Raw genomic sequence first — 14493 nt, 5'->3', positions numbered from 1 at the left:
ACCCACTAGCTTTTTTAGTTTGTGTTAACACTTAATAGGTACACTCTTAGCGGATACATCATAATGATTTCATCCATTGAGTTTTTGGCTTGAATACCAATCGGCTCACTTCACGAAGGACAATTGGAAAATATGATTCACGCTAACATTAGAATTTGTCTGAGATTGTTATCCTAGTTATTAAATGAAATTAATTAAATAGCTAATAAATGATCTTTATTAAATGTCATACTGATATATTGATTTTAGCCGTCCTAATTCAACGAACGTCTTAACCAAACTGCCACTTTAACTTCAGGGAAATGTACATGTTGGTTACTTACAAGTAGTTCGAGTAATATAACAAAATTTTCTTCCCAAAAAGTAAATGAATAAATATACACAAAGTAAAATTTAACAGCAAAACCAACCAAACATTTAATGAGCTAGATAACTGAACCCATTTGTTTATACAAGTCAAAAAAATATTTATCTGTGAAAATATTCAGAATTGTATATAAAATTATGGATTGTCTACTTTTTTTGGTGACAGCATAACAAAGTTCATTCTGCCATAACATCTGACTAATATTATTTATTATTTATAACTAAAATATCCTGACTTGCTAATCGGATTTACAATTAACGCATCAATTATACCAATTACAATTTCTCCACTTTTACATTCAAAAACATGAGAAGTAGCCATTTGGAATTCACATACAGATTGTGAGACCAGTGTATAAGCATTATAGTCCAGCCATATCGAGAGTGAAACAAATATTACTAATAGTAAAGAGCGATGGTACCACGAATCAATTCAAGTCAATAGTGTAAAGCAGTAGACCTTAGCCTTCTGAATCTCAAGTCTTCGACATGTAGGCTGAATATCACTGAAACGCGTTGTAAAATAATACCAGACTAGGATACAATAGATGTTCATTGCTTCATAATTTTTCTTGGTCAACTAGCTGAAGTCAGTCGGTGAAATTAAATTTTAAATTTAAAACTCTACTAATCATTCATAATAACATAATCATTACCATATGTATTACGACTTTTTCCTTCCTTTGAAACAGCAACCACAGAGGTATATTAATCAGCCTAACAATTTCATAAATAAAATCCATTGTTATTTCGGCAAATGATTCAGAAAATTCTAAATTTCAATTAATTCGCTAGTTCATTTTGCTTAATCGTTACCTGTACAAGAAATGATTAGAAGGTAGTCCTCATTGTTGGATGAAAATTCATATCTCATCCTTTATCACGCGGCTAAACTCTTTAGTTTATTGTTTTCTTTTATGGCTGTAATCTACATTTTTTTTCAAGTGCTTCTTTAGTGATCAACAGTCTGGATTCCGTAAGGATCGGCCGTGCACAGACCGAATTGCGACGCTACGGATCATCGTCGAACAGTCAGTTGAGTTGAACACGACACTATACATCAAATTCATTGATTATGAAAAGGCGTTTGACACTGTAGATAGGAGAACGTTACGGAAACTTCTTCGACACTATGGAGTTCCTGAGAAGATTGTCAACATTATCCGAAACCTATACGATGAGCTACAGTGCAAAGTAGTGCATGGAGGACAACTGACAGATGCATTCCAAGTAAGGACAGCAGTCAGACAAGGCTATCTACTCTCTCCCTTCCTCTTTCTTCTGGTAGTCGACTGGATTATGAAGATCTCAACATCTGAGGGAAAACACGGAATACAATGGACAGCTCAGAACCAATTAGACGATTTGGACTTCGCAGATGACCTAGCTCTCCTATCGCATACACACAAACAAATGCAGATAAAGACAGCCAGTGTAGCATCAGTCTCTGCATCAGTAGGCCTCAACATGCATAAGGAGAAAACCAAGGTCCTCAAATTCAAAACGAAGAACACCAGTCCAATCACACTTGATGGCGAAACTCTGGAAGATGTAGAATCCTTCACATACCTGGGAAGTATCATCGATGAACAAGGGGGATCAGATGAAGACGTAAAGGCAAGAATTGGCAAAGCAGGGACCGCATTCCTACAATTGAAGGACATATGGAACTCAAAAACAACTGTCTGTCAACCAATATCAAAGTGAGAATCTTCAATACGAATGTCAAGGCAGTTCTACTGTATGGAGCTGAAACAACAACCATTATCAAGAAGGTACAAGTATTTATAAATAGTTGTCTACGCAAGATACATGGCCGGATACCATCAGCAACAGCCTTTTGTGGGGGAAAACAAACAAGCTTCCAGCTGAAGAAGAAATTAGGAAAAGACGATGGAAACTGATAGGACATACATTACTGAAATCACCAAACTGCATCTTGAGGTAAGTCCTAAGTAAGTAAGTAAGCTTCTTTAGTGAACTGAATAAATCCTTAAATTTATTGATTATCAGTTGCAAAAGATTTTTTTGATATATAAGGATACTTTCACACAGCTAAAGAGAAGTTTCCAGTATCAAGAATGATTAAATAAGCAACCAAAATGTATTAAACCTTTATAAAGCTAAAAGAATACAAAACGAAATGAGTTTGCTACATTTCAAGGCTTTTCTTAGATCACTTTAAGCCTCAAAAGAAATAAAATATTCTCTAAATAAAGCATATTTTTTATCACTGAATCAGATAGACAAAGTAAGGCTTATTTTCTGAAAAAAAGATCAACAGTACACTGAGATTTGTAGCTTAGATCACCAGCTGAACTTAGTTGGATAACTACTGAAAACCAAAAGGCAGTGAACAGCTGTTTCGTCGTTGCATGAGACTCTTACGCGCTGAGAATTCACAACCTCACTATGAATCGTACCCGAAATCTTCAGTTTCGCGTAAACTCTTGAGCTCAGGATCGCTGAACTGGCATTCAATGATGTACATTTCCAAACTCGATCAATTTTATGATATTGCACGACCAGCACCGGAAATATACATTCACGAAACCCATAGTAGAGCGAAATTAGGACTTTCAGCTCCCACAATAGGCATCTTATCCTAAAACCACTGGAACTCTATCTCAAAGGAAAGTCCTCATTGAGCCTATGATGAAAAATATGAAACTCAATAGTCTTCGCAAACCGACCAAGCTAACAAAAGAGATTTTCAGAATTATTCTTCTATTTGTTAGTCCTTAGCAATCATTGAGTAAATAGTGACATTATTAGTGAAAGTTGAAGATAACATAATTATTAATATTCCTTATTTCTGTAGCTCTCAATATCAAAGTAATAATAATGGTGTGTGTAATTCACACTAACTTTGAATTAAATCTTCTGACCATTGTATGTTTAGTAGTTCGGATTATATAAATCATAATCTTATAGATAAAATAGATTTTTAAAATGAATGTTGACTCGTCATAAATAGGCTACTCAACTAATCTGACTACTATCAGTATTAAAAATAAAGTCGAATTTAATACCAGACAATCTCTGAAGTTTGTTTTTGAGATATACTATGATATTTTTAATAGACGTAAAGATATATATATATATATGGATATACAGAGGGGGGAGCGTGAGTAAAACTATCGACACAGCTTATATATTTCACATAAGCAAATGTAATGGCAATATTGAGGAATTTCTATTAGGATGCACACATACCAAAAATAAAACTGATCAATTGCAGGTCTAAACATCAATGAGATTTAAACAAACAACAATACATATATATGGGTTAGAGATATAAACCGTTCTCTTCTTTCAACAAGGATCTTTATGTGGCCCAATTTAAAGTAAAAAAATAGATAAGTATTAAAGATTATCAACTGCAAACTTGAAGAAATATTTGATTTAATGAATGAACAAGAAACTAACACAACAGTAATTTGTACAGGTGGAAAGCCGAAAACATTTATTGTAACTTTCAAGCTCGTATATTGTTTTAAGTGTACAAATATTTAGTCTGTTTACATGTGAACTACGATTTATTTATTTTAAACACAAAATCCTATCAGTTAGTGAGTCATGGGAAACTATGAAGGAATATATGATTCGATATTACTAATTAAGGAGTTCATAGAAGTGTCCTCCCGAATCTATATGGAATATTACCTAGAACTTTTAAGTATTTTGGTCCCAATAACTATGTCGAAATACATTGGTTTCCAGATTGGTCTACAGGTTTCATGACCTGAAGGTCATGAGATCGGTCATGAATGAACACTTCTGAAGATTATCTAAGTAAGACGAAACAACATATTTCTAATCGAAGACTGTTAATGTGTATTAAGTTTATTTATATAGTGACTAGTTTCTTCTCATTAATTAACAGTTAGATATATTATTTAATGTAAATGTAGAAGGATTTCACGGTACATTTCAGTTAAATTTCTGAACATATTTGTTTTCACATAAGTGGTCTTAGCTTATTGTTTGGTTTTGTATTTAACATCACAAATTGACTTAAACAAGAAAACCACTGGGAACTGAGATGCACTGAATGGCTGGTAGTGTTAGGCATGAATCTCAAGCTCCCCACTACTTCCTAGATTGAGATTGCCCTAGAGCAAATGTCACTCCATAGCGTTAACTATTTACTTGTTATTGATATTAATGAACGATCATTGACATGAGACTGAAACGAAATTATTTGTATCATTTATATCCTTCAAGGCATATCATTATGACCTTTCTATGAAAATGAATCTTACTTGTGAAGTTAATGTATTATGCACTATCAAAGACGAAATAACATGCATACTTGCTTAAAGCTTAAAGAATTGTAGCGTTGCTTGTATAAACTAACATGACACCAAACACAATGTATGCAGTTGATTGACTTTCCAGTCAACACACTCTGTTATATGTAATGTATTATTGTTTACTTTTCATTTTAAAACATCAAGAATGACTAATATTGTTCTGAGTATAATTTAAGGTCAAATATGATCAGTGAATTTCTATAAGCATATCGTCCACATTATAATTCGAATACATTTTACATTGAGTGACTCATATTTCTATCACAAACTAAATAAAACATTCATTTGGACAATATTGGACATTAGTTTGTGACTGTCATTAAAACCATAAATTTTAGGGGTATGGTTGTAAATATTTAAAAAAATAGTAATAAGTTCAAATATTAACAAAATATGTACTCAATAAGTCTACATGTACATATTTTTTTTCTAAAATATGTGATGATATGACAAGCTGTGTAAAACATATCTCTGTCTATAACCATCACGATTTACTCATTTGATTTGTCCCCTTCATAACTGAAGTCGAACTTAAATCTAAACCGGTTATAGCGTGCTTACTGAAGCTCATTGTTATTAAAATGTTAATCACTGTACAATTTATTGGTTTTTATATTCATCTTAAAACCAATCGTACCGTACTTGAAATAGCAATAATAATAATTATTATTATTCATAGTCTATTGGTATTTATAGTATTCATTGTTTATTGTAGACTTGTTTTTGTCGTCATATTTCTCCCCAATAATTAGAATTTTGGTTGTTTTCTCTGAAGAAGACTAAGTAAGACTATGTAGTTGAAACATGATTATTGACGACTGGAACTAATGATTTGTAGGACTAGAAGGTGTGGTAGGTTCGTGATTCTTTTGCATACAAAGATTAGATACAAATAAATGAATTGCTAGGATCTCAACCGTTCATTTCACTCTTTTCTTTTCATTACCAATCGAATTAAGATAGTATTTATCAAGTTCAACTTTGATATACTCATCAATATATTAATTTATCAACAAAATAAGACATTGCACAAATATACGCCACTACAAAAATTCCACAGTACACTGATATAGTACAATGACATTAATAAGATGAATACCAAAAGAGAGCCGAAATATCAACAGTACCAATAATAATGAAAATTACCACTATGAATATGGTAGGATGAATTCATAATGAAAATTTTAACTGATTAAGAAAATAAATAATGAATTTAGTTGAACTACTGAAACAGATTTAGAATTTATCCTACTTAAAGTATGCAGACATTAGTCATAATTAATCGTATATCTGTCTTCTTATTCGAAGTGAAACTTCTCTCCCGAATTGAATGATCACAATGACATACGATGATTCAAAACTTGAATTCACCCTTGATATTCATATGATTTATTTTATAATATCTAATAAGGTGTATTATTAAAATATTCTATTGAAATTGATGATTGATTAGTATTTTACAAACAATTGGGATAATTAATTTTTTAGGTTTCCTTGTTTATTTTTTTTTTTTAATTATTTGTCATTTTATATTCATTGTTGACTCAGTTGGAATTGTTGATATTACTTGACTTTAGTAATTAACATGACGAGGCAGATTTACATAAATCATTCTAATGAAATTACAATCTAGTTAAATGTCAGCTTGTCAAATGACATTTTAATTTGATGATCGAAACATCACTTTACATTAGGATAACAGTGAGATGCTTTTTTATAAAAGATACCATAACATTGATTAGACAAAAAAAATCTGAATTATCCAGTAAAATAATTCATGATTTTAGCAAGTTGATGTAGATGCAGTGGTAAATGTAAATTATGTAGAGAATTTTAAGTGACCACAGAACTTGTATTTTTAGATTTTTGAAGGGTTGGACTCAGTTTGAGTGCCATAGTAAATCATACAGAACTGGACAGTTGTCTCGTCCTAATGTGAAACTCTTCAGAAGTTTGCGTCCGCAGTCCCTTCAGAAATCTAATTTCAAAATATTCAAGTAATCCAATGAATGCTTAGAATAATAGACTAAAATGGCTAACCGGTGTTCCCTGATTTTTAATGATTGGTACCTTAATGGAGATCAGTTTGTGACAAACACAGCTTACAAATTCAACAAATTTCCAGGACTACCTTCAACAAAGCACAGTTTTATCAAAGTGTGAGACTTGTATTTACTGCCAAGTTTTAAGTTATATTTCACAGTGACCGGAGAATAATTAAAATTTAACTGCCTCATCCAAAATTGGGACTTCTTAGCGTTATAACCCCACTACACCACACACATAGGGATCTAAGGAATTCATATTTCACATAAGAATAGCAAACAACTAAATTCAAATTCAGTGCCTCAACAACCTGTCACCGAAGCTGAGGGGATCTATTTAAACGTTAGTCAGTAGTAGGCATGTGTTTCTATCACTACGTGATGAAAATTAACGCTGGATTTAGTAGGTAATATTGTAAGAAAACCTGGGTTTATTAAATGGTAGATTTTTATAATCACACAAAAACAGACATTTATAATGTGAAACCAGGAAAAAGGCGACATTGTTTTAACAGAAAATACTTAATAAGGTATTGCTGATTTGATTGCCATGAACCATAAATTATTGAATATTATTGTAGAAATGTGGTGAGTAAATAAACAAGCACAATCCACTATGTGGTATAGAAAATGATACAAGAAGCAGTGCGACAGAAAAAAACTACCTTTATCTTACAGTTCTGCATTCAACCTTAAACGTGTTTTAATTATTTATTTAGTACTTGTGAAGTGCTTGAAAATAGTTAACATGAATCGCTGAACATAAGCTTCGTGTTATCTCTCAATAATTACCAATACGTACCTGAAATTGTGTGATATCTTATACCCTCTGTGAGATTCAGGCTCACTTTTAACAGGACATGATCACCACTTAAAAGCTAAGCAAACAAGATATTGGCTATTATTTAAATATAGAATCCATGTATGAAACAAAAGTTCGTTTATTTATCAAAATCAGTTTGACCAAATAATTTATTTTCATATTACTCAAGATTCTTTAATACATAACGGCATTTTCGTTCTATTTAATTACGAAGAATATCTCTACTCTACATAACTTTATAAGTTTATCATTCGAATTCACATATTTCCATAGACATTAATCTGTAAGTTCAACATTTCCTTTATTTTTCTTTCATAATTTCCACTTTCAATCTTTTAATTTAACATAACTGAATCATCCCCAGTATGAAATTATTGTTTATACTGTCTAAAAAGTTACGATCATAATGTTATTATCATCGTCATCAGCATCATTAATAATAATAATATTTTAATCTTATTCAATGTCCACTATTCACTACCGATTGGCGCCAAATGTTATTATGTTTTTACTTTACCTTTTATTTAATCTTTAAAATAAATTATGAATAATAATAACATCATGAATAAATACGGTGGGTGAATAAAAATATTTTCAAGAAAGTTTATTGTTTTCTTAAATCCGAGAAAAAAACAAAAACAAAATTCCATTTCTATTTAATCAGTAAATACAATTATTTAGGCCAATTAAAATGAGACTGATGTTAGACACTAACACCATTGGATGCCAGCTCAATGGTCCAGTAGGTTAAGCGTTCGCGCACAAGACTAAGGGCTCTGAGTTTGAATTCTGCGAGCAGGATCTTGGATGCGTACTGCTAAGGAGTCCCAAAAAAATAGGACGAAACGGTCGTCTTATGCTTCCAGGTTTCCAACGATGGCCGAACATCAATCTGTTCATGATCTCAATCAATAAACGTAATAATTTTCACAACCCCTATACTGATGACATATATAAGCCAAATATATAAAAACTTTAATGAAGTATATTTATTTATTTTTATCAATAGTTCCTATTCAAATAGAGTATTATTAAATAATAAACATTTAAATAAATCAGAAGGGAATTTTGTGAAGATTTTAATAATTTCAATTGTTGAGATCATGAGTCAATTGAAGCTAGATCACCATGGAAAACCTGGAAGCACTCGACATCCTACAATAGGATGAAATGACCGTCCAGTACTTCCAGGTTTCCAACGATGATCTAGCTTCAATTGGCTCATGATCTCAACAATTGAAATTTAAATATATAACAAAAAGAAAAAAAACTTTTTTTAAAAATTATATATATTGTAACTAACCTTTTAGTTAAATTTGTAGTGAATTTTATTTTTCGACAACGAATTAATAATGCTAAAGTAATAATAATCATAATGACTAATGCACAACCAATTGCACCACCCAATATAATCCAGTGTATATTTTCAATATCAATTAATTTATTATTATTATTATTAGTTGTATAAATAGGATCATTTGTTCTTATTAATTTATTTAATTCATTTTCATTAGGAAATGGTTGAATTTTATCGAATGTTTCATGAATATCATTTAAATTATAATAATCTTTTGTAAACTGAATGATTCCACCACCAGATCCATCGGCTTTGTATTATAAATAAAGAGAAGGAAAAAAAAGTGGAGACATAAGAAAGTAACAATAAAAATAAACAATGATATTTTGAATTAGTTATATGTAATGATTAAAAAACAAATTTTTTTTATTAGGTGTTTGACAAATCTGATTAAAGGAAATGCATTAAAGAGATATTTCAAGCCGACAATATATATATATATATATAATGAACATTGCATGTTGTTACACAAAGGTAATGTGAATTATAAAATGCATTCTTCTTTTTCAAAGCTTTGGACTACAGAATGTTACAAGTCGATTTTTTTTACCTGGGAAGTTGATGACTACTAATGATAAGGATAATTGCTTCTCAATGCAACTTGGTTATAGATTGTGTATGGTGGCAAGCAGTGGAATTCAGGATGTGTGTTTCTTCCCATTTAAGACTCATCAGCTGGACGTATCTGAATCATAGAGTTGATATTCACTCAAGACTTAAACCCAGTACTGTTCGTTTCAAACGTCATCGAGTTATCTTCTTAGCTAATGGGTCCAGATAGCCACTAGCTTGTGTAATGATGTGAAGTTAAATACATGTTTATATTGGTTATATGAATCTTCCCATTCATGTTGAGGATTGCAATTGATCAATCTCTTATTGGCATATGTTCATCCTGTGACTTCAGGCAATATCAAAACAAAGTACATAGGATGTCCATGAGCTAATAAGTGACTGGTGAAGTGCAGTGTTAAACACCAATGAGAAGACTCAAACAAACGATAGAAAAATGAATTAGTGGTAAAATGTTATAAAGGAGTATCATGTCTCTTCTCATTAACTAAGGATGAAAGTGTGTTGGTGTTTTTAAACTGTTATCAATTAGTTGGAAGCAGTTAGCAGGTAATACAATAGATAATGGTTTTGTACTGATTAGCGAATGTCAACAAAGTATCAATGAATTATTGAACGCATTCATACCTCTAATAAGTTTCGAACCTGCATCAATCATTTCAAAGGTAGAAAGTGTTAACAATAAGTTTGTTCATTCAGTTTAAACTTAATCTTTAGTTAACTTTTTACTATAATCGAATTATTTTGACGAAACGTTGAGTTAATTCACTTATACGTAGCTATAAATCAATAACAAGGAACTAGATTCGATATGTATTGGATTTCATGTTTAATACATATTCAATAGTTAAGAGCATTGTTATTATTCAAGTTGAAGGTTCTTAACAGAAATGCTGAGAAAAAAACATTGTGTAATAGAGGATTATAACTAACGTAGTATAATCATAAGAATATGTTACGTAACAAGGAAAATATTGTGTCCAAGTTACCGTGAAAATTAGCTCTAATAAAAATACGCAGATAATAAAAGATAAATAGATAATTAAGAGCGAACTGAATTAAAGAGGAATAAATACAAAAGGTAGTTGTGAATAATAATTTCTGTTCTGTACATTACGATAAGGTTGTCTCAAATGTTAGTCACTCAGTATACAAGCTAATAGAAATATGAAGCATTACGAGATGGGCTTCGTATTAAGTAAAGTCGAAATTTCACTTCAACACTAATAAGTAAATAATCTGACTGTCAACTATTTTGTCGAGAAAATAATAAATTTGATATTTGCTAGGTTTGAAGCGGTTACGAGTTCACTTAGGCTACAAACGGAACAAAGACTTGTGACCAAAGACCAATAAACTAGCTATTCTATTGCGTCCCAGCCCCACTAACTAAAGAGAGAAGTTGAAGTCCGAACGGGGAAGTATATCCTACAAACAGTCAGAAAACGAGCGATAACAACAGACACAAATCAAAACCGTCCTTGGGGAGAGTTACAAAACAGCATACTAAAAGACACAACGGACCAATAGCATTTAAGGTTCTCCAAAATGAGAAATAAGACATGGAGGTGAAAAGAACGCTTTCGGCGCAAAAACAAAAAAATTCAAATTTTCTAAATAAAATTACAAAATTAAGTTCTTCTCCAAGTGAGTTCTGGGGATCTAACGTTCTCAACAATATTATCTTATAAAGAGAATAACGCTAACAATCACCAACAAGCTGGGATTTAATAAAATGAACATACTGAACGAAGAGTACATTGGTTGATGAACAGAAATCATAACTATACCTGATAGCATCTAATCAATCACCTACATTATTCATATTTGCAATATCTTAATTATTAGAGAACTCAGTTTCTGCCATAATACTTCCTCGTGCGTTTTTTTTCTTAAAAAACACAAATGATAATTCTTTGTCAGCTGAATACAACTTTAAATAGTGCCAAGAAAATTCAAATTAATTAATCCCAGAAAACAAACAAGTTTAGTATCCCTGCCCTTAAGGATCGCAATAAGGACGTTTAAGTCTCAGAGCATATGCTTGACAATAAGTTAATTTGTTTGAATAATTGACTTTCAACCCTTTAATTTCCAGAAATCAAGATAAATAATCCAATTATATTGATTGAAAGAAAACAATCAGTAAATGAGATTGATACGTTACAATACAATTGGAGCTTATTTTTTAATTTTATGTCAGTACTTTCAGTATAACACACAATTTCGATCCAAAAAAACACAAGATATTTATTATACTGATCAGTTTAGCGTCAATTCAAAACGTCTATTGATTTATGTTCAATGATAATTTTATGATAAACATTTTGCTAGAAGCGTGATCATATCAGATAAACAAAGTGAGTGAACTATTATAATTCTTGAAGTTAGGTGTTTGAATGTTGGTCAATTATTGTTTTAATACCTAACACACGTTTACAATTTCATTTGTTTATAACTCTGAAAATCAAAGTCCATGTTAATCATCAATGAATAACCCACGATTATTACAATATTATTATTATTAATATTATTCATGACATTCTTGTATTCTCTTTATATCTTCAGAGAATAACAAATTTATAACTACTTACAGTTAGTAATGTAAACAAATCTCTAGTTAAATATAAATAAAAATTTCACTCATCAGTTTAGCTTTATTTTCAAGATAACTGATAGGAAATGCATAAGACTGACACAATTGAATTTCTGATTTTTTGATAAAGTGATAAGGTATATTTAAACAGTCTATATAGATATCTGATACTTCCCATGCTTAAGTCTGTTTATCGTATATTTGTCTATTAAGCATCAACTAAAACCGTGAATCTGAAAAAAACATTCTCAACACGAACAAAGGTTCATTGTAAAATAATTGAAAACAACTTAAAAACGATCAGTCATTTCGTTGTAATCTGAAAATTCAGAATGATAAGCACTCTGCAACTCACAAGAAATAGAACCTAGTATTTTCCGAACTTAAGGCAAGCTATTCAAATTGATTGATTTTTCCTTATAAACTCATTTATCTGATGCTAAAATCAACTTTTATTTGACGATATTGTTTAGTCATTAGAATTCATTCATAGGGGGAGTACACCGCAGAAGAAACTCAAACTACAATGTTTGAACATTTTTAACTTTACTTCAAGAAAATAGAACTCCTTCTATAACTTTTCAAAACTTAATAGTTGATTTCGTACTACAGAATAACTTAAATCCCTATCTGTGGCGGAATAACTAGATGGAAAAAATTAGGTTGAAAGTAGGAATTAATGAACGAAATAGTATACTGAAAATTCGGTGGTTATACAAATTGTAAATTTTCTTCGATAATAAATAACAATAATAGGTAAAAACCTTCGTTTAAATTTGAACGAATAGTTTCACAGTATTATTTCACAGCGTTATTTCCTTGAAAAAGCTTGGACCAGATTGCCAGGCGAAACGTTGGATTTACTTCAACTTCTTTCGCAGAGATTTTACAACTACATTGTTCCTCTTTAGTAAAACAGTATACTGCTTCTAGGTTTTAAAAAAATGAAGTTTCAAAAGTCCATGTTGTACGGATAAATAAACGTTTCTGGACTTTTGAGAATAGGTTTCATCAATCATTAACGTCAACAAAAGAATGTTCATAAACTAATAAGCTGTAAATAAATGTTTTGTACTAACATGAGACTCCCGAAGAAAACTCTTCCTTACAGTAGACAGGGTGCAGTACTCTTAATTTTTTGCGAAAAGTAACTATCCTATCAACCACTAATTCATAATCTCAATACAACTAATTAAATAAATTTAGATCCACTTAACATTTATTTATGTAGGTGTCCATACATCCTAAACAAAAGAAAAAAAGCCCAGTTAATAAAACCCACTTGACATTTACAGTTTTACGCAAAAATCGAAGGAATCTACTGTATTTTATTAGTGGCAATAAGTTAAACTTCATCATTTCATTCATTAGAAATGAATTCGAGAACAAATATTATTATCAAAAATATTACGTAATTAGACCTATAACAAACTGTATGTTTGGCTAATAATCTTCGAAATTCTTTATTCACGACTGAATAGTACTTTGGGAAGTTTTAATTTCATAAAAATGTTTTAATGGAAATTTCATCACTACAAGCGACAGAATCCTTAAAACTACTTCGTAGAATAAATATTAACTAGTTTGTGATTCTTCTCAATAAACTCTTATCATGTTCTACAAGTAACCAATTAAATCAATGATTCAAATGAATGTTCAAGTTTTAAGTGAATACATCTTTGAAAATCATATATAAATGAATTTCATATTGTTAGTAAAGATAAGATCAAACTAATATTATTAATATCAGTAGTTTTTGTGGATATCATGGTAATTTCAGTGATTGAAATCTTGAGTCTATTGAAGCTAGAACACCCTGGAAAACCCGGAAGCACTGGACGGCTGTTTCGTGCCATTTTGGGACCCCTCAGCAGTGCTTAATCCACGATCCCGCCTAGCGAGATTCGAAATCTGGACCTATAGCTTAACCTCTAGACTACTGGGCTGGCATCCAACAGTGTTAATGTCTAACTTCAACTAGCGATACATCCACCATTGTCGTCAGTGAGTTACTATCTCACAACAGACCTGGTTGAACTCCACTGGTCACTGCTTTTTACTAGAACTCCAGGAAATACCACTTGAAGCCAGTCACTAGTGAGAATATTCTGATTGGTATCAGAAGTGGAGTTGTGGATATTATAGTCCTGGATTTTAATCTCGCGAAGCAGAATCATTGATTTGCACTTCTAAAGAGTCCCACAATAGGACGAAACGGCTATCCATTGCTTCCAGGTTTTCCATGGTGTTCTAGCTTCAATTGACTCATGATCTCAGCTATCGAAATCATTCATTCTGTTAGGTTCATTAACGTCCACTGTTATTTTATTGTTCAGATAATTCATACTTTCAATGAAATATAAACAATATCCATTTTACCTATATTTATCTATGGAAAAAAGAAATGGTTATTCAGA

General features: G+C 31.2%; 1 protein-coding gene across 1 annotated transcript in view; it reads right to left on the bottom strand.

The window, feature by feature from the left end:
- Positions 1-14493, bottom strand: part of MS3_00010224 (uncharacterized protein) — a gene marked incomplete at both ends in the record, with an annotated part of 139567 nt that overhangs the window by 15302 nt on the left and 109772 nt on the right. The window contains one exon of the mRNA XM_051218582.1: positions 8854-9157. Within this exon, the coding sequence (XP_051075184.1) occupies positions 8854-9157 (304 nt within the window). The remainder of the gene's footprint in view (positions 1-8853; positions 9158-14493) is intronic.

This window comes from Schistosoma haematobium, chromosome 1 (assembly GCF_000699445.3).
Source record: "Schistosoma haematobium chromosome 1, whole genome shotgun sequence".
NCBI lineage: Eukaryota > Metazoa > Platyhelminthes > Trematoda > Strigeidida > Schistosomatidae > Schistosoma > Schistosoma haematobium.
This window is presented reverse-complemented; position numbering and strand designations above follow the sequence as displayed.